The sequence below is a fragment of the Oncorhynchus mykiss genome, chromosome 14, assembly GCF_057628025.1.
Source record: "Oncorhynchus mykiss isolate SJ-2025 chromosome 14, ASM5762802v1, whole genome shotgun sequence".
In the NCBI taxonomy this organism is placed as follows: domain Eukaryota; kingdom Metazoa; phylum Chordata; class Actinopteri; order Salmoniformes; family Salmonidae; genus Oncorhynchus; species Oncorhynchus mykiss.
This window is the reverse complement of record NC_143035.1, coordinates 10,008,772-10,029,900: the sequence shown is the minus strand read 5'-3', so window position 1 is coordinate 10,029,900 and position 21,129 is coordinate 10,008,772. Positions and strand designations below refer to the sequence as shown.

General features: G+C 40.1%; 1 protein-coding gene and 1 long non-coding RNA gene across 2 annotated transcripts in view; one reads left to right on the top strand and one right to left on the bottom strand.

Moving 5' to 3' along the window:
* The window catches only part of LOC110488755 (uncharacterized), a 32,909-nt gene extending 17,814 nt beyond the window's left edge, over positions 1–15,095 (top strand). Inside the window, exons 3-4 of the long non-coding RNA XR_005035914.2 lie at positions 9,620–9,718; positions 11,668–15,095. This is a non-coding gene — a long non-coding RNA (uncharacterized LOC110488755). The remainder of the gene's footprint in view (positions 1–9,619; positions 9,719–11,667) is intronic.
* A 1,179-nt stretch (positions 15,096–16,274) lies between these two features.
* LOC110488751 (zinc finger protein ZIC 5) overlaps positions 16,275–21,129 on the bottom strand; it is a 42,762-nt gene continuing 37,907 nt past the window's right edge. Inside the window, exon 2 of the mRNA XM_090198335.1 lies at positions 16,275–17,344. Coding sequence (XP_090054461.1) covers positions 17,223–17,344 — 122 coding nt within the window. The 3' untranslated portion in view covers positions 16,275–17,222. The remainder of the gene's footprint in view (positions 17,345–21,129) is intronic.

The window sequence follows — 21,129 nt, the reverse complement described above, 5'->3', positions numbered from 1 at the left end:
CAAAGACGGACCTTTTTTCAGCTCCTAGTGGTCTTTGCACATTGGTGTGGTGACTATGTGCTTCACAGGTGGGAGTCTGCCTCCATCGAATAAGCCAGTTCACTAAGGACGGGATTTGGCGCTGTTATTTTTCTATTAGGGAAGAATTATGCTAAGCCTTCAGAAGCCATCTTTGTGTTGCTATGGCAGCCCATATTTCCTGCCGGGTTGCGACCTTGAATGACTACAGTGCAAAGCCAAGTAGCACCGAGATCCTTTGAGGATTAGGAAACGTGGGGCTCATAGTTATGCAAAACACCTCAGATATGATTGAACCTTGAAAGGCTGAATGACAAGTTTATTGAGATCGCCGCTCTTTTCATCTGATCATTGTCAGTCGAACGTTCCCAATCACATGGCATTCGTTGATCTGCAGCTTTTCTGCTTGCTTCTGTCTAGGTCAGATCTGTCTGATAGAAATTTGCGGGGCTTTTCATTTATCCAGAAACCCAATAGCCGTATACTTCATATTAATCAGTTGTGTCTTTAACAAGATGAACCACATAATGATATTGATGCAAATCAATAAATATCTTGATCACAAAAATTGCCTAACATCTGATGGCATATCCATCACTTTGCTCAATAAAACAGTTGCATTTCAATGGATATTTCCTCTGATGCAGAGATTGTAGTGCAGCTGTAGGCTAGGCTACTGTGGCCCTAGAGAGCTCTGGTGTAAAGCTTTACATTATTCATATTTCAAATGCATTTCAATCAATACCCCTACACTAAAGAAACATCTAAAAATGATTTTGACATTTGAGTTGTGTTTTTACTGCTTTACTCTAAATGTGAATCTTAACATTAGTTTTGATGCGTACGCAACTGGAATCTGTATCAATATATATGTTTTTCAAATGTCTTATAATTTCACTAGTGTTTTAAAGCCAGCCGTCAAAGTCTCAAATGTATTTCCAAGAGAGATGTATAGACAGCAACTCAAAGCTGACACAGGGATGGGGCTTTGAACATACGAGATTGACACTATTGTGGTCACAAAGCACAACAGGAGACTACTTTGAAGAGGAAAGTGCTTTGGGTATCAGATATCGCCTTGGAAATAGTGTCCGAAGATAAGCTCAAGTATTAGACCTGTTGAATCGGCATACTACTTAGGACAAGAGAAACAAGGCTTGAGTATAAAGCTACTTCCTTGACTACCCCCAACTGGAGATCTGGAAAGGTCAAAACTTTAACTTCAGAGTTTAAACCCAAGATTAGCTAAAAACCCGATGTTTTATCAGAGGTTTAGTTTCTCCACACTACCTACCAGGACTCAGGAGGGAGATGGGACTTGCTATGCAAAAAAAACATGACAACTTAGACAAACTAGACAGGAGTTTTTACAAAATAAAGCGCTGCTATCAGAGGAAAGTCTTGTCGTTGGCTTGGGAATTGATCAGTTTCAAGCTCAAGCTGTGTCCTTGTCAGTTGACGGGTCTGTAGAAGATGTTACACTTTCAGACTATGCCTTGTCAATGTGGTCGCTTGAGGAGTAGAAACAAACTCTAAACACTGTTTTGCGCGACACTAGCCACTCTCATCAACACGATTTCGACTAAATGTGTCAGTCACCCATCTCCCCTAGCAACCTAATCAATCTCTGAGGTCCCAACAGGAAGTAGGACTGTGAGTACAGCTCTCTGTGTTTCTGTTCCTCAACCTTCTGCCATAAAATGGTTCTATAGTCTTTCTGTCAGTGTTCGGTTAGGTTTGACAAAAGTGACATTCACATATTGGGTTGTTCTGTTGTCACAGTCGTGCCTAGCTTAAAGTGCTCTCAATGTGAGGTTTGGTCCGCTTTGATGTCAGGGTCTCCAGAGACCTGGTTTGAGCATGCTATCTGCGTCAACTGTTCTCTCCCAGCCTATCCTGAAAAGAGTGACACAAGAACTGCCAGAGCAGAGATTGACTCTTTCATTTCCTACTGACTACAAATGAAGGATGCTCAGAAAGTAAATTCAGGGGGTGCCAAGCATACACTCACACACAAACACACAGAAGTCACTAACTTTTGTTAATATTTTCTGCAACTAAGAAAAACTGCTGTATTTAACATTAGACTATTATCTCACCGTCACTGTTTACAATGCTAAGTGGCACACAGGAGGCTGCTGAGGGGAGGACGGCTCATAATAATGTCCGGAATGGACATATGGAATGGTATCCAACACATGGAAACCATGTGTTCGATACCATCCCACCTATTCCGCTCCAGCCATTACCAACTTCTTGTGATGTGGCAACATCCACCACTTCCAAAATCAGACAACAAATTATGTTGGGAGACAGATTCTACAGTAACATTATTATTTTTCCAAGCATCTCTAAAATCTATGTCATACAGTTACAGGTCTAGTGCAGCCATTTTTATATCAATGTCAAATCTTTTCTGGGCAGGGGCGCAACTTTGGTTTTAGAAGTGGGGTAATGTATTTTTTATTTAAAAAATGTTTCCGGTTGGATAAACACTCTAAACAGCCTACCCGACCGCTCATAGGCGTCCGCCTGGTCCAAAAGAAAACTGTTGCCTCATTTTGTATCACATTCCAATTATAAAACTGGAGGGACAAAAATGCAATTTCCTATCCCTTGTCCCCTGTGAAGGTTGCGCCCTTGTTTCTGGGTAACAATTAAGTACCTTACTGTGATAGTTACATTAAAATGGGCAAAATTGATTTTTAGCAAAAAACTTTTTCTCAAGCAATAATTTTGCTAGGATTGTCTGGGAGTGGTCTGAGTGGGGAGGGAAAAACTGAAAATGAGCTGTTAGAGGTTTAGAACTATTTGTTATTGGTATATTAACCAATTTACCACATGGTGTATTTGACCAATAACATTTTGATTTGATTTGACTTGATTTGGTGATGTCACCATGGCTCGCTGAAACTCCCATGCAAACCTGCTGATTCGGAAATAACACTGACTATAATGTTTCACACTTTTAGAGTGTTAGTTTCATCAGCTGTTGTACAATATGATACAAATCACAGAAAACACGTCATTTTCACTGGACTGGACCTTTAATGTTGTAATCACTAATCAGGTATGAATTCACTGTTATGCCCCAAAAGTGTCACATTCTGATAAAACATAAAATATCAAACTCTAAATAACAAAGATGCCATGGTATTCCCAATGCTAGTCATGTAAGCTTATCCGTTCCCCTGTCACAAGGACGAAATTAGAGCATCCTTGCAAAGAAAACCTAATTCCATAATACTGATTATTTATTCATTAATTGAAATGGTAGGAATATGGGCTAGTTGGCCTATTTGATATACCGTCACAAGTTGCTATTCACTCATCACTCATTAGATAACGTGCATCTTAACTGGATTTACAATTTTAGGAAGAAAAGGCTTGATTAATAAATATCTGGTAATCATGTTATATGCCTGTAAAGTCACGACAAATCCCTCGCGCCCCCCTGCAACGCAAGGCTCACCTGAGATGCAACCTGAGCACCACGTGACGTCTGCCCTTCATACCTTCGCACAATGAGAATTGGCATTAGCGGGGATTAAAGAAGAATATTTCAATTTACCGCAGGAATTTACCTGACAGTGCCAAAATAATTATCCGCCCCTCATGAAAAACCGAATTATGGGAACCCCAAAGACAGACATCTGAAATTGGGGTGAAGAGTATTTAAAAATGGCTGTCAGTCAAATAACTAGGGAATTTATCTTATTAATGTAAATAATTAAACTAATGATTCTTGGCTAAATAAGGGCTTGGGACCACTTTTTGTCCATATGTGATTGAGGGTAAAACAAACAAAAAATAGTCGGCTATGCTTTCAAATTTAAAAGGGACGGGGTTTTGCCTTGGTCATGTGTGTTACATCGTTATATATTAAATATTCCGTACAATGTCAGTCCTCCACCATTTCATACCATATTTCTTGCAACTTCGGTTTAAACATTAGCCTATTTGTGCTGGTATATCACAATATCACGTTTTAATTTAGGCTAAATTACAATTATGTTGTTGCTTTTTAGAGGGGGTGAGATAGATGTAGTTATGTTATATGAATTTAGCAATTCATCTATTTGAAGAATGCTTTAATATTTTGTGACAGGAAGACGGTTTACTTTTGTAACCCAAATTAGCGATTATACAACAATTGACTGATATAATAGTACGTGTGTAGCCTATGTAGGTTATAGGCTAAACTTAGATAAAAAATAAATAAAAAAATAAATAAAAAAGATATGCCGATAGACAGAGCCATGCACCAGGCCATCAGCATTGCTTCAATTACCTCACATGGCGGTTATATGCAGCTATATTTACACTGGTCAAGGAACAGAGAAGTTAAAGGTCACTGTTTCGTTACTTTGTAGGCCATGTTATAATACAGCCTATAATGTCTGTCATCAGTGGCCTATGTAAAAAAATATATATATACATTTGAGGTGAATAAAGTACATGCATTAGTTTAGAGACTATGACAATACGCCAAACGTAAAACAACAATGTCTTCAAATTGTGTTTAGATTTAGATTATCAATCTTATCATACATTGATGTGTGGCAGGTGTCATAAAAGTTATGCATTTGGAGCGGATATTGTGCCTTTTACACCTGTTGAACACAGATTGTAGGTAATAAAATAATGCCACATTTAGAGATATTAGAAGACATACTGTCTGTCCTGTTAGATAATGTAGACCATTTCCCTCGTATGACAGATAGTTTTCCATGCAATTTAACATGTATTATAATTGCCTATTTAGTACTAACTTTGATTATTTATTTGTCTTTCTTATTTTATTTCTTAGATTGGCAATAATATAGCCGACCCATAACCAAAAAAAATCGGAAGCCTAATTTCATATAGCCTAACGATTTCTAAAACGGATATCTCTATTCAAGAGAAGTAAACAGTGAATTAAGAAAACATTGTGAGAGTGCGCATTCAGGTTATGGTTTGACTTACCAAACTCCAGATCGAAGTAATAATTATAACCTTCCACTAATGCATGGTCCGGACTGATAAAATAATCTAGGCCTATAAGCTAAACCCCTACTGAAAGTAACTTGTCAACAAAACCTGTAATACTTCAGATCGTTGAGTTTGTGTGATTTAAATTATTTTGACGGCCTATGACAATTTATCCAACTAACGTTTTCAGTGACAAATTGGGATATGCTGCTAATTCACAGTAGCCAAAAGTTTTCACACACTTCGGAAATCATAGAGACTGATATAAAATGGTATTTGTCACATGCTTCATAAACAACAGGTGTAGACTAACAGTGAAATGCTTACCTATTGGCCCTTCCCAACAATGAAGAGAGAAAAATAGAGAAATAATAAAATAAAACACTAGGAATAAATACACAATGAGTGATGATAACGTGGCTATATTATATACATAGGGCAAGTCCCGAGTCGATGTGCAGGGGTACGAGGTAATTTAGTTAGATACATACATAGAGGTAGGAATAAAGTGACTAAGCAACAGGATAGATAATAAACAGTAGCAGCAGCGTATGTGCTGGGCTGGGCTGGTATGTGATGAGTCAAAATAGTTAGCGCACTCCACACGATTAAAATATCCAAAACATGTCTTCTCTATAACTCGTTGTGTCGCACAAAGTAACATTAGGCTATATTTACATATCTTACGAAATATTGTGTCTGTTAATCTCGAAATTGCAGAACTGTGTGATTATCTGATTGTGAAATTATTAATAGACACCATTGAATAGGCGATAGCCTAGCCTTGCCTAACCTGCTGACTACATTCACAGGTGTATTTGGCGGACATGTCCCATGAAGCTCTCTTTAGGACACTTTAGCCAAACCAAAAGAAAGTTACAATGGGATTTATTCAAGGCTCCTGAAGTGTTCTCCACATATCGCCCCGAGAAGGCCCCTTTTCACTGGAAGGCGATGCACCACTTCAGCATTTATGTCCGGCAGAAAAAGATGAGGCCCTCCTCTATCCCATGTAAACACGGCGCTATGCATTGTGTAAATTACGTGGATTAGCCCCCTTTTGTTGCAAGAACACTGGACCTCAATGTACACACAGGAACTGATTCAAACCTCCCCCAAAGCCATTTGGCCTTAACTGACAAAGTTAAGGAAGCGTTACATCCATATCACCACGAATATTTTTTTTACCGGAAATAGGTCGTCAAAAGGTACCTGATATTGTTGAATATGAGTTGTTTTCGGTGTCTGGAAAAGGCTGGATTGGGAAGTGAAGGATAAAATGTGACTTCTGACTTCACATTTGAAGCATCGGTGAGAGTAGGATACATTTAGGATACATACATTTTGGTTGCCACCCCGAAATTGAAATGACTTTATATTAAGGTAATTTCCGGGTTTGTGCCCTGAAATGGCCTTACCTTATTTTCTATCATTTCAATTACAAAGCAATTATTTAATTCTTCGCACGAATACTATTTATGCTAGAGTAAGCCATAGAAGCAATGTGTATAATTATATTGATCAATGCAGCAACTGCTCAACAATTGTTATAAGTCTACAATGCGATAACAAAGTCTATATTAAATAGAAGGGGGATCGAATAATAAATAGTACTAGGACCTCATGCATTCCAAAGATGAGTACGGCAAATTGTTCCGAAATTAGTTCAATATTCGTTCATCAAAAAGAGGGTTATGAGAATAAATGTTTCCGTGGTGACCCTGATTTTGCGTGCGTTTTCCTATTTCTCCTATTTCAGTTGGACTAACTTTTATTGAATATTAACCTATAGTCAACGTTTTAAACTATGTTAACTTTATAGGCATAAAGCCTAATGACTTCTTAGACTTATTCGAGTTTTGTTGATGCCTTAGCCTAAAGCTAATACTCGACAAACATGTATTTGTTTGATTGATGGCTCACTAAATGTGAATGGTACACATTTCAGAGGCCGAGAAGTTATTCGATTTTGTTACAGAACATTTCTGAAATATGCGTGCCTTAATTACCTTTAAAGAGTATCATTTTTTGTTGTTGCTGAAAAGACACAACACGAAAATAAGTCTCAGGGCATCACTGTATATACATAAAATAATTGATATATTAAGCTATAGGGACTGGCTAAATGATGTGTGTGTTAGAAATTAGGGACTGGCTAAATGATGTGTGTGTTAGAAATGTGTTCTCAAATTGTGCAAAAGGTCAAGTTAGCTTTTTAGTTGTAAAGTTTCTTGCATCTGACCTAGACCCTGAACATACCTTATCATATGTGTTTGCCTATACATGTACACATACAATGTACACATACATACAATGTACACATACATACAATGTACACATTGTACATGCCTTGTTATAAATGTAAAACATTTGAAAATAATGATTGATTCATTGTGTGTCTCACGTGTTGGACTGTTTAATATCCTGAAATGTCTCTAATTTACAATACCCTCCCTGCATGTTGTGTTTTTTTTTACAATGGGTTATATAATAAATGTAGCTTCACAACTGAGATTCAGTCCCCAATTACTTCTATGATTGAGGTCTGAAAGAGTGTGGCAGAAAATGATTGAAAGCCAGCAAGGCACTGAGAAATTAATTTGAGATAAGACATTACAATTAGCGGAAGTATGCCTAATAAATGACATTACTTCATTTCTAATCATTTTACATGGAGGATTTGAAGCTAGCTAAAAAAAAAACGTATATAAGATGATATAATGACAACAAAATAACCACTTGATAACATTAATCTAACATGTTTATTTGAATGCTTTATTTTTTTTAAATGTGTTGAATGTTGTATTGTAATTATAGGGCGTTCGGCATTGTATATTAGTGATTTTGAGTGATTTAAACAGTAATTAACTGAACAGCTCCTTTTGTTTACCTCTCGATTGATGTAAAAAATAAAATAAGTAAAATGGAAACGTTTCTTTCTCATTCACTCCTTTTCAAAATACTATGTCAAATTTTGTCAAGTCAAAATAAAAACGACCTGTTAGAAATTTAGGTTTTATAAAAATATGATTTTTTTACAAGTCAAAAGGCACGGAAATCGTCTGAATTTGGATAGTGGTTCGAAATTGTCCTCGAAGCGTAAACACGGTCCACAGTAGCAAGATACGAAATTAAAAAGATATAAAACAATAAGATAATGGAATAGTTTTAGAGCAGAACGTCTTGCCTTGACGAAATGTGACAGAAACGTTTCACTGGTTGTTTGTTTTGCGTCAGACGTACGGGAGTCAATCACATTTCACAGCAGTTATTGCGTCTTCTACGCACCTGTGACCTATGGAAACTTGACTTCAGGTGTGCAAAAGTTCATATATGTAGAGAAGATAGTCCATGTTTTTTTAAACTGAACGAATTAGTAATGTTTTTCCAAAAAATATTAATTTATATGGGCGTAATTGACTTTATTATCTAAGTAATGTATCATCATGCGGTTTAACGTAGGAATGAAATGCTAATGAATAAGAAAAATGAATCAGATCTTGACCTCATAATGTGTAGGCTGTATAATGTTAACACGTAGGCCTATTACTAGAAAAAGTGCTTCTTTGTGAACCTGTCTCTCACTTGTCAATCCAACTTGGTAGACTGAAATGTGTTACCCCTCCTTATTGACTGAATTTGTGCTTTCTTATAGTCTAAATTGTAAAGACCTATTGATCTATGGTGTAATCCTAAACCAGAATGCATTGATAAAAGTGACCACCAGAACCTAGTGTTAATATTCATAAAACATTTTCAATGATTTTATTCAATTATGTTGATGCATATTTTACAAAGTATTTTGAGTATTTCATTTATTTTGTCTCTGTGCCTGTCGGGCATTTGACTAAGGAATGCAGGCCTAACTTTCACTAAGGAATGCAGGCCTAACTTTCACTAAGGAATGCAGGCATAACTTTCACTAAGGAATGCAGGCCTAACTTTCACTAAGGAATGCAGGCCTAACTTTCACTAAGGAATGCAGGCCTAACTTTCACTAAGGAATGCAGGCCTAACTTTCACTAAGGAATGCAGGCCTAACTTTCACTAAGGAATGCAGGCCTAACTTTCACTAAGGAATGCAGGCCTAACTTTCACTAAGGAATGCAGGCCTAACTTTCACTAAGGAATGCAGGCCTAACTTTCACTAAGGAATGCAGGCATAACTTGAACATCTATACACTTGAAAACAATCTCTTCAAATCAGCTGCAATGACGAAACCGCTCATAAAGGACCATGTCAGATTTGAGTTGCTGTATGTTTCACAAGACACATGCTTCCTGCTGCTGTGATGCAGTGAGCAGTGAATATGTATTAATCAAGAATGTATCCTGGATGGATACATGATCATGATATACGGTTCATTCATAAAACTCACTGCCAATGTTAATTTACCATATTTTACTTTTTTTTTTGCCAAACAGGTAAATAGCCTACACCACAAAACCCAGAAAACATGCACCACATATGCCATACGAATCCAGTTTTAGGAATAAGCCTCAATATTATTTCCATCTGAAAGCATGACCTGACGTTCGTGTATGATTCTAAACCAAAGCTGTCATTGTTGTGTCTTTTCCAGGCTGCCGACTGATTTAATTGGGCTGTATTTTACTTTGTGTGTAGGACGAGCCAACAGAACATCTGACCATGGAGCTTGCCAGGCTGTGGATCCTACAGGTCTGCAATCACAGAGAAATCATATCATTCTCCATCCATATTAAGGTAGAGAGATTGCCAAAATGTTTGTTGTCAAATGCACATCATACGCGTGGCGGTACTGGGCAAAAAAATTTGAATGGAATTTCAATCAATACATATCCTTCTCAGGTCAACAAATGGGCTAGAGAGATTGTTACAGAGCGGATGGTGTAAAATGGAGAGAGACAAGTAAGAGGACACTTGTCTAAAGGTAAGCCAGCCTTCTACTTTTAGACGAGTGTCCTCTTAGTTGTCTCTCTCCATCCCCTCTGTAACAGTCTCTCTAGCCCAAGGCTGGACAATGACCGGTGGGGGGGGGGGGGGGGCAGGCTGTACAATTACGATTGAGATCAAAGTAGAGACTTATCTTAGAATAGGACATCTGGTAGAGAAGGATTTGTGTGACATCAGAAAGATACGGTGGCAGCGATAGCAACACGTTACAGTGGCATCATTTCAGACTAACTACAGCGGAGGAACTATGGTAAATTACATTGCACCAGACAGGTGATTGTAGGCTTCGGCATAGTACTTACCATTACAAAATCGGTACAAGCAAAAACTTCACATTTAAAGTGACAAGTGGTGCATTACTGCATGTACTCACTAACTTTTTACATGGTAATTACATACATATTTAGTTACATTAATATAGGGCCAATTAAATGTCAAAGGTGCCTGCAGGGATGAAGTCATTAGGGTGGAGGGGACTATAATATCATATTAAAGATAGTGCAGTAGAGAAGGGGAATATTCCTACCCTGTTAGATAGAGCTAACACTGAATAGGTCAAATGAAAAAAAGCTGCTGAAGATGATGAGGGTGAGAAGAGAGGGTAACCCTTCGGCCGTGTGAGGTAATGTCGTCCTAATGTAAGTGAAGCCAAGGTGAGGAGGCAGGTAGGATGGAGAGGAACGATTGGCCTGGCACAGACCAGGTGGATTGATATGCCCTCTTACACAGAATAAAATAGGAAGATTATTTCATTGTCCGTTGTCACGTTGTGTAGTTCATATGCCAAATCACTGTTAATCATTTATATGCATTTGTACCCAAGTGTGTATGACCATGTGTGTGTCTGTGCTTGTGTATGAATGCCCATGTGTGTGCCAGTGTATGTGTTACTGTGCATGTGTGTATGCCTATGTGTTGTCTGTCCATTAGTAAAGTTAAAAACCGTGTTGGAGGAGCCACGTCCCCTGAACACACCAGGCTCCATTCTAGCAGGAGCACGTTCAAATGTTCAAATTTTACTCTACACCCCCCCCACCCCCCCCCCACCCTCACTTTTGTCCTAAGAGGGCAATTAAGGAAACAAACGTTTTCCCCCAGATTAGCTGACTGCCAGCTTTGCATACTAATGTAATGCCAAGTGGTTACAAATAGTGAGTGCTCTAATTACCGGCACTGTTTTCAATCAGAAATTGCTCAATTTCCCAGGATGAGGTCTCCATGGCTGGAGGGAAAAAAACACAACCTGACAGAAGCAAGAGACAATCATCATCTGTGTGTGTGGAGTGTGTATATCTCTGTGTGTGTGGAGTGTGTACATCTGTGTGTGTGTATGTGTGTGTGTGTGGAGTGTGTATATCAGTGTGTGTGTGGAGTGTGTACATCTGTGTGTGTGTGTATATCTGTGTGTGGAGTGTGTATATATGTGTGTGTGTGTGTGTGTGTGTGTGAGTGTGTGTGTGTGTGTGTGTGTGTGTGTGTGTGTGTGTGTGTGTATGGAGTGTGTATATCTGTGTGTGTGTGGAGTGTGTATATCTGCGTGTACGGAGTGTGTATATCTGTGTGTGTGTGTGTGTGTGTGTGTGTGTGTGTGTGTGTGGAGTGTGTATAGCTGTGTGTTTGTGGAGTGTGTATATCTGTGTGTGTGTGTGTGTGTGTTTGTGTGAGCGTGTTTGTGTCCTTGTGTGACTGTGAGTGTGTGTATGCAAATAAGTTCATCTGCCTTTCTGTGTGTGCAACAGACGCAGGCAGGCACAGCCCTCTCCATCACTGGTGCCCCTGACAACACAGGAAATGGATCCCACCCGGTGGCAGCCTCAGCCTTCACACTATTTAGCACCACAATTATCCCCCATTCATTCACAGGCTGGATGAACCATATAAGGCCAACTGTGATTCAGCGATGATCAGCGCAATGTGAAACCACGGGTCTGGCCTGGCAATTTGATGCAATTGTGCTGCTGTGATCTTCTGTAGTAGGTGAGGCACCTCCTTTATTGTGCCATTCTACTGGAGGGAGAGAATTAGAATGAAGGAGTCTTTGATTTTAGGTGGACACAGTCATAATATCTGGAAGAGGTACAATGGTGTACCATACTGTGGGTGATCAAACAGAGTAGGGGAAAATGAACAGTGGTGTAAAGTACTTCAGTAAAAAATACTTTAAAGTACTACTTACGTCTTTTTTTGGGGGTATCTGTACTTTACTATTTACTCTACCTTTCAAAAAGTTTGGGGTCACTTAGAAATGTCCTTGTTTTTTAAAGAAAATCACCTTTTTTTGTCCAGTAAAATAACATCAAATTGATCAGAAATACAGTGTAGATAGACATTGTTAATATTGTAAATGACTGTTGTAGCTGGAAACAGCAGATTGTTAATGGAACGTCTACATAGGTGTACAGAGGCCCATTATCAGCAACCATCTCTCCTGTGTTCCAATGGCACATTGTGTTAGATAATCCAAGTTTATCATTTTAAAAGGATAATTGATCATTAGAAAACCCTTTTTGCAATTATGATAGCACAGCTGAAAACTGCTGTTCTGATTAAAGAAGCAATAAAACGGGCCTTCCTTAGACTAATTGAGTATCTGGACCATCAGTATTTGTGGGTTCGATTACAGGCTCAAAATGGCCAGAAACCAAGTATTTTCTTCTGAACCTTGTCAGTCTATTCTTGTTCTGAGAAATGAAGGTTTTTCATGCGAGAAATTGCCAAGAAACTGAAGATTTCATACAACGCTGTGTACTACTCCCTTCACAGAACAGTGCAAACGGTCTCTAACCAGAATGGAAAGAGGAGTGGGAGGCCCAGGTGCACAACTGAGCAAGAGGACAAGTACATTAGAGCGTCTAGTTTGAGAAACAGACGCCTCACAAGTCCTCAACTGGCAGGTTCATTAAATAGTACCCGCAAAACACCAGTCTCAATGTCAACAGTGAAGAGGCGACTCCGGGATGCTGGCCTTCTAGGGAGTGACGGTTGCTGATAATTGGCCTCTGTATGTCTATGTAGATATTACATTAAAAAAACTGCCATTTCCAAGCTACTATAGTCATTTACAAGATTTCCTGACACCCAAAAGTACTCGTTACATTTCGAATGCTGAGCAGGACAGGAAAATGGTCCAATTCACACACTTATCAAGAGAACATCCCTGGTCATCCCTACTGGCTCTGATCTGGCAGACTCACTAAACACAAATATTGCATTTGTAAATGAAGTCTGAGTGTTGGAGTGTGCCCTTGGCTATCGGTAAATATAAAAAACAAGAAAATGGTGCCATCTGGATTGCTTAATATAAGGAATGTGAAATTATGATACTTAAGTGTATTTTAGTAATTACATTGACTTTTGATACTTGAAGGGATACTTCAGAATTTTGGCAATGAGGCCCTTAATCTACTTCCCCAGAGTCAGATAAACTTATGGATACCATTTTTATGTCTAGTATGAAGGAAGTTAGAGGTAGTTTGACGAGCCAACGCTAACTAGCATTAGCACAATGACTGGAAGTCTATGGGTATCTGCTAGCATGCTAGTCTCGGTTGGAATGGAGGTAGGGCAAGGAACGAACATCCTCCCACCACCATGGTCATGGGGAGCTGTAGGGACGGCACAGAGCACAGTGAACCCGGTGACCTTTAGCTAATGGAGGTCTGGCCTCTGATCAATGCACTGAGAGACTGACGGAGGCCATCTTGCCCTTTCACTGAGAGATGGGATGGAGGGGACAGAGGGGGACGGAGGGCGGCAGCCAACAGGCGCGCCATGCGGCCATCGACCCTGCCAGTCTCCCATCCTGTGGGTGACAGCTGTGCCAGCGGGCCTGGGGATGGTAATGTCAAGATGCCACTCTGCCCTGCCACCAAGGAAGGACAGCCAACCTCTCAGTCTCTGTGCTGTAGGGAGAGAGGGAAAGTCACTGCAGATTTATGTATTATGGCTTTGTGGTCAAATGGAATCAGCTTAACAGGTGTAGGATCTTAATTTAAACACCCCGTTGCAGGAGAAAGTTGCATTTTCATTTGGGGGTTTAAAAAGGCTTCTGAAGGTTATAATTTTCACTTTTAAATTTCAGACTTGATTTTCCTTTATGAAAAATGGATTCTAATTCACACAATAATTCACATTTCCTCTTGCTGCAGGATTATTTTCCTGCTGTAGCAGACTGGCTCAAATTATGATCTTACATCTGTATCAGTATAGTTTAATTAAGAATCTGACGAAAGACTGAGAGAGCAAGTGTTTACAACAAGTTTATGGACAGTTTTGCATTTAAATGTAGTGTAATTACAGTTTCAGCGAAGACATAAGCCAAGTTTAGGGCAGTGTAATAATATTAGTATTTCCTGTGGTTGTAACTTGAAATGCAGTGTTGGGGATGTAAATGTTTGTGTAAAGCTTTGGGGTTGAGATGTTGAGATGTCATTTTGTCGTGTGATGCTCGGTACAACCCAGATGGCTCACTATTGTGCCTTTCATCATAGTAGAGCCTCGGAGACACACATGAATGACATACAGCTCCATACACATTATTAGCATAGAACAACAAATGAACAACAGTTTGTGCACTGTAATGAATTACACACCTCCTTACAATCATGCAAAGCAATTCATAAGACCAAGCGCACATAAATCACATTCCATACGGAGGGGGGAAAAAAAGCTCAGAGATAAGATTTGGAGCAGATTTCTCTTTTTATTATCGTTATCATTAACAGTAATTTGATACTCAAACCTCCTGTGACCTTTTCACAGCATCCTCCTTTCCCAGAAGAGCCCCTCAATAGCATGAGCAGAAGGCAAAGTGCAGAGAGAGAGAGAGAGAGAGGAGAGAGATAGTGAGATAAAGATCGATAGTGTACACTGCACAGTACATTATACACAATATATACATGCAGAGAGAGAGAGAAAAGTGTTAGAGATTGATAGTGTGCACTATACAGTCAATTACACACAGAGACAGAGAGACGAAATAGAGAGAGAATAAAAAGAGGAGAGAGATAGTGAGATAAAGATTGATAGTGTACACTGCACAGTACATTATACACAATATATACATGCAGAGAGAGAGAGAAAAGTGTGTTAGAGATTGATAGTGTGCACTATACAGTCAATTATACACAGAGAGACAGACAGAGAAACGCAAGAGAGAGAGACAAAAGAGAGAGAGAGAGAGAATAAAGAGAGAGGGAATAACGAGAGAGAGGGAATAGTGAGAGAGAGAATAGTGAGAGAGAGAATAAAGAGAGAGAGAGAGAGAATATTGAGAGAGATAGTCCGTAATATACATTATAAACAAGATTATCATATCGCTGATGTACTTTTATATGGTGGTCCTCAATGCACATTCCTAAAATTCAAATGCAATCCAAAACAATTTAGAAGTGGAAACACATGAAGACGTCATGCGGTCACCGCGGGCCAGTGGTGGGGCATACTGTCTGTGTGTGATTACCATGCAGTTACACTTACTGTACATTTGGCCATAAGCCCCACCGACGGACCGACTGAGGAGAATATGGGGCAATCTGAGCGGGGCATGTCTGGCCTGTGACAGGCTCAACTTGCCAGCGTTTCCTCCTTATCAGGAGCTGGGGGTGGCGAAACTAATTGAAAAGCTACTTAGGTTTTCTTCCTCTCATATAAATGGATTACAGTCTTTGCCTCCATGCTTGGGTCCTATGTTTACTCAATGAGATTTGACACTAGAGTGGAGGGATAGGTCCACTCCCAATTTGATCCCACACGCCCAATTCCATACTAACAATCAGCGCCTGTCTCCGTCTCACACCCTCCTGTGTTTATTATCTTAGCAGGCCAATAAAATGGCCCATCATACTATATATACTGTACAAACATGTTAATATATGTATACATGTGGGGATATGGTATGGGGGAGGCTGACACCCTTGGCCAGGGACTTACGGGGGTGCAGGGGAGTGAGGAAAGGGGTGCAAGAGAGAACCCCGTGGATCCACTGAGTGGTGTGGCAGACTCCCCAACCTCCTGCTAGGATTTGTTGGAATGTGAGAGAGGAGGATTTTAGCACCAGGCGAGCCACGCCAGAGCCACGCAGACTTCATGCCATCTGTCTCCCCCCTCCGTCCTCCTTTTGCCAAACTCATTAGACCTTTTTTTCTCTCCTTTTCATCCCTTGTCACAAGACTAGGGGACATACTGGGATCTGCTAACGCATTGGAGGAAAGAATGGAGGGAGGAAATGGAAGAAGAAGCTCAATAAACAGATTTAGAAATCTGGGTTCATTAATATGTATTCATGATGTACTGACAGCCTGAACAACATACAGGCTCTGTATCACAGAGGAACTGAGTCTTCATATTGGGTATGTTATATCAAAGTTTAATGACCATAAAACACTTCCACGAGTCAGTAAAGTCAGTCAGTGAAGTCTAACACTGGATTGAAGGCATCAATGTCAAAAAGGTATTATTTTTTAACAACATATTCTCGTATATTTAACTTGTATTGTCCTTCAAGAGTGGCATAATATTGTTTATACTGCATGTACAGTTTTTCATTGGTAGGAATCTGTGAGGTAGTGACACATCATACATTATTATGTATGAGTTAGTGAAATTGAAGCCTGTTGTGATTAGTCAGAAACATGTCAGATTAATTATCATAACTGTCAATATGGTGTCATACATGCCCCAATTACTTAATGACCTAATAAACAGTATCATAAATAACAGTATGTTGTTGATATGTTCATTTGAACCAGTAATTAAGTCAAGTGAGTATTGTTGTATATGTACTGTATTTTCAAGTCAGGAAAACAGTCATCTACAAACCTTAATTGACCAGGTCAACTTCACATCCATAAATCCCTGAAAACAAATGTTTTTACAACATGAAGCTTTTGACAAACAGATTACACATTTAACCAAGTTGAGTAGGGCTCAGGATCACGATTCAGAGGGCATTATGAAATCCAAAACAGATCCCCTCATCAAATGGCTCTGTGAGCCGTGTGGTGGTCTGATGGGGTTGACCCCTGGCCCTCTCCCTGTGGGGGGCGGCTGGGGAGGGAGCGCGGAAGATCACACGAAGGCCCTGTTCTGGCTCCATGTCCAAACAGCCTGGTCTGTTCAGGAGGAGGGTGGAGGGGTGGAAGTGTACCCCCTCGTCCTAAAGAGAGCACCAGGTGGCAAGGATGTGGGCAGGGGGCTTTTGATGCTGACCCCTGGTCCCTGGGATGGGATGGCTCTAGTCATTGATCCAGCCAGAGGAGGGAGGGGAGCCAGGTGCCCCTGGTGGCGATGGGGATCAGCTGCTACAGTCTGGGTATGGAGGAGAGGAGTCTGGGCCACACTGGTCCCAGTCATGCCAGTAGTCACAGCCCCAGTGTTGACTGGCTGTGATGTTGTAGACAGGGTGCTGGTCTAACACTGAAAGCAAAAGGGAACAGATTAATGAGTCGGTGTCTCCAAACTTTTGACTGGTACATTCAAGGGTTTTTCTTTATTTTTACAATTTTCTACATTGTATGCTGCCCTATTTGGTAAAAGACCAAGTCCATATTATGACAAGAATAGCTCAGATAAACAAAGAGAAACGACAGTCCATCATTACTTTAAGACATGAAGGTCAGTCAATACAGAAAATGTCAAGAAGTTTGAAAGTTTCTTCAAGTGCAGTTGCAAAAACCATCAAGCGCTATGATGAAACTGGCTCTCATGAGGACCACCACAGGAAAGGAAGACCCTGAGTTACCCCTACTGCAGAGGGTAAGTTCATTAGAGTTACCAGCCTCATAAATTGCAGCCCAAATAAAAGTAACAGACACATCTCAACATCAACTGTTCAGAGGAGACTGTGTGAATCAGGCCTTCATGGTTAAATTGCTGCAAAGAAACCACTACTAAAGGACACCAATTAGAAGAAGAGACTTGCTTAGGCCAAGAAACATGAGCAATGGACATTAGACCGGTGGAAATCTGTCCTTTGGTCTGATGAATCCAAATTGGAGATTTTTGGTTCCAACCGCTATGTCTATGAGAGACGCAGAGTAGGTGAACGGATGATCTCCGCATGGGTGGTTCCCACCATGAAGCATGGAGGAGGAGGTGTGATGGTGCTTTGCTGGTGACACTGTCTGTGAATTATTTAGAATTCAAGGCACTCTTAACCAGCATGGCTACCACAACATTCTGCAGCGATTCACCATCCAATCTGGTTTGCGCTTAGTGGGACTATCATTTGTTTTTCAACAGGACAATAACCCAACATTCCTCCAGGCTGTGTAAGAGTTATTTGACCAAGAAGGAGAATTATGGAGTGCTGCATCAGATGACCTGGCCTCCACAATCCCCCGACCTCAACCCAATTGAGATGGTTTGGGATGAGTTGGACTGCAGAGTGAAGGAAACGCTCTGCATATGTGGGAACTCCTTCAAGACTGTTGGAAAAGCATTCCTCATGAAGCTAGTTGAGAGAATGCCAAGAGTGTGCAAAGCTGTCATCAAGGCAAAGGGAGGCTACTTTGAAGAATGTCAAATATAATATTTGTTTAACACTTTTTTGGTTACTACATGACTCCATATGTGTTATTTCAGCGTTTTGATGTCTTCAATAATATTCTACAATGTAGAAAAATAAAGACAAACCCTTGAATGAGTAAGTGTGTCCAAACCTTTGACAGGTACTGTATATACAGTTCCCACATATGCTGAGCACTTGTTGGCTGCTTTTCCTTCACTCTGCGGTCCAACCCAGGTCATCGTATGCAGCACTCCATCACTCTCCTTCTTGGTCAAATAGCCCTTACACAGCCTGGAGGTGTGTTGGTGAAAAAAAAGTGCAAACCAGATGGGATGGCGTATCACTGCAGAAGGCTGTGGTAGCCATGCTGGTTAAGTTAAGTGTGCCTTGAATTCTTAATATATCACTGACAGTGTCACCAGCAAAGAACCACCACAGCATCACAACTCCACCTCCATGCTTCACGGTGGGAACCGTGAACCACACATGCGGAGATCATCCGTTCACCTACTTTGCGTCTCACAAAGACACAGCAGTAGTAACCAAAAATCTCATATTTGGACTCATCAGACCAAAGGACAGATTTCCACTGGTCTAATGTCCATTGCTTGTGTTTCTTGGCCAAAGCAAGACTCTTCTTCTTATTGGTGTCCTTTAGTAGTGGTTTCTTTGTAGCAATTCGACCATGAAGACCTGATTCACATAGTCTTATTTGAACAGTTGATGTTGAGATGTGTCTGTTACTTGAACTCTGTGAAGCATTTGATTGGGCTGCAATTTCTGAGGCTGGTAAATCTAATGAACTTATCCTCTGCAGCAGAGGTAACTCTGGGTCTTCCTTTCCTGTGGTGGTCCTCATGAGAGCCAGTTTTATCATAGAGCTTGATTGTTTTTGCGACTGCACTTGAAGAAACTTTCAAAGTTCTTGACATTTTCTGGATCTATTAAAGTAACGATGAACTGTGGTTTCTCTTTGCTTATTTGAGCTGTTCTTGTCATAATATGGACATGGTCTTTTACCAAATAGGGCTATCTTCTGTATACCACCCCTACCTTGTCACAACACAACTGATTGGCTCAAACAAGAAGGAAATTCCACAAATGAACTTTTAACAAGGCACACCTGTTAAAGTTCGAATCCCCGAGCTGACAAGGTACAAATCTGTCATTATGCCCCTGAACAAGGCAGTTAACCCACTGTTCCTAGGCCGTCATTGAAAATAAGAATTTGTTCTTAACTGATTTGCCTAGTAAAATAAATGTAAAAAAAAATATTTTTAAATTAAAAAATTGAAATGCATTCCAGGTGACTACCTCATGGAGCTGGTTGAGAGAATGCCAAGAATGCCAAAGCTGTCATCAAGGCAAAGGGTGGCTACTTTGAAGAATGTCAAATATAATATTTGTTTAACACTTTTTTGGTTACTACATGTGTTATTTCATAGTTTTGATGTCTTCACTATCATTCTAAAATGTATAAAATAGTAAAAATAAAGAAAAAATCTGGAATGAGTAGGTGTGTCCAAACTTTTGAATGGTACTGTACATGTTTGTGTAGCCCGAAATGTTCGGATGCTACAAACAGAAGTTGACAGATCGGCTGAAACAACTTCAGACGAGTCCCAAGAAGCTTGTGGGGGTCGTAGATCAAAATGGAGAACGCCATCGTGTTCGGACGCTACAGACGGTCTGACAAACACCGGTCTAGCTCTGTCACCTTTACCGCAGATGCGAAAGTGCGACAAATGCGGTGGGTTGAGAAAAATCCCAGATATCTTTAGCTTAAACAGACAGATTTTTATTTTTTTAATGCTAATTCGATTTCCGTGGCGGAGTGGATGTTGACTCTCGGGTGCTTTAAGAAAAAAAATTCAACAGAATCGGCGGAATGACTAGACCCCTGCTCACACGCAAACACAGTTCACCTTCATAATTTGCTCCTTGTATAATTCCATCTCGCATCTGAACACTCTCCTCTCACCTTTTCCCTTCGCTTATGGACTTTGGTGCAAAACACATCAGCTGTCATAACCGCTAACCTCTACACACAGCCTACATCATTGTCAACATATTATCTAACGTCATAATCAATATAGCTAATAGAACTAACGTGTTAGTAAACCCGCTACAATCATGCAGTACAGTGTACAGTCAGTAAGCAGTTCAGCAGTTACACCGGTGAACCCCAGTGGTAATACATTTAGAAAACCAAACGCTTCCCTTGACTTGGAAAAGTTCCAGTGTTGGCTACACCATGGTGCTACCCTACAGACTGTTGTTGAGGCTCCCATACACCTTCATTGCAAAAAAGTATGTTTTAATCAATTATTTGGTGATGTGAATATATTTAGTGTAGTTTTATCTAAAAAAAAAAAAAGGATAACTTTGTGTTTCACTACTTACATTTTTTCTGAAATCCACTGAGGAGGATGGCCCTTCCCTTCCTCCTCTGAGGAGCCTCCCCTGATTTCATCCTCACATGTGATCTTGCAATTCCACATGTGAAAGTAAGATGAACACGTGGAGTTTTCTTACATGTGAAACGGCAAATGTGATTTCCACATGATAGTTTTCAGACGTGAAAATGCAATTGACATGTGAGGGGAAAACATGTTATTCACCTCACATGTGAAACGAAGGTGTTAACATGTGAACTCTAAATGTGGTTTCACATGTGACGTTTAAGCTCAAC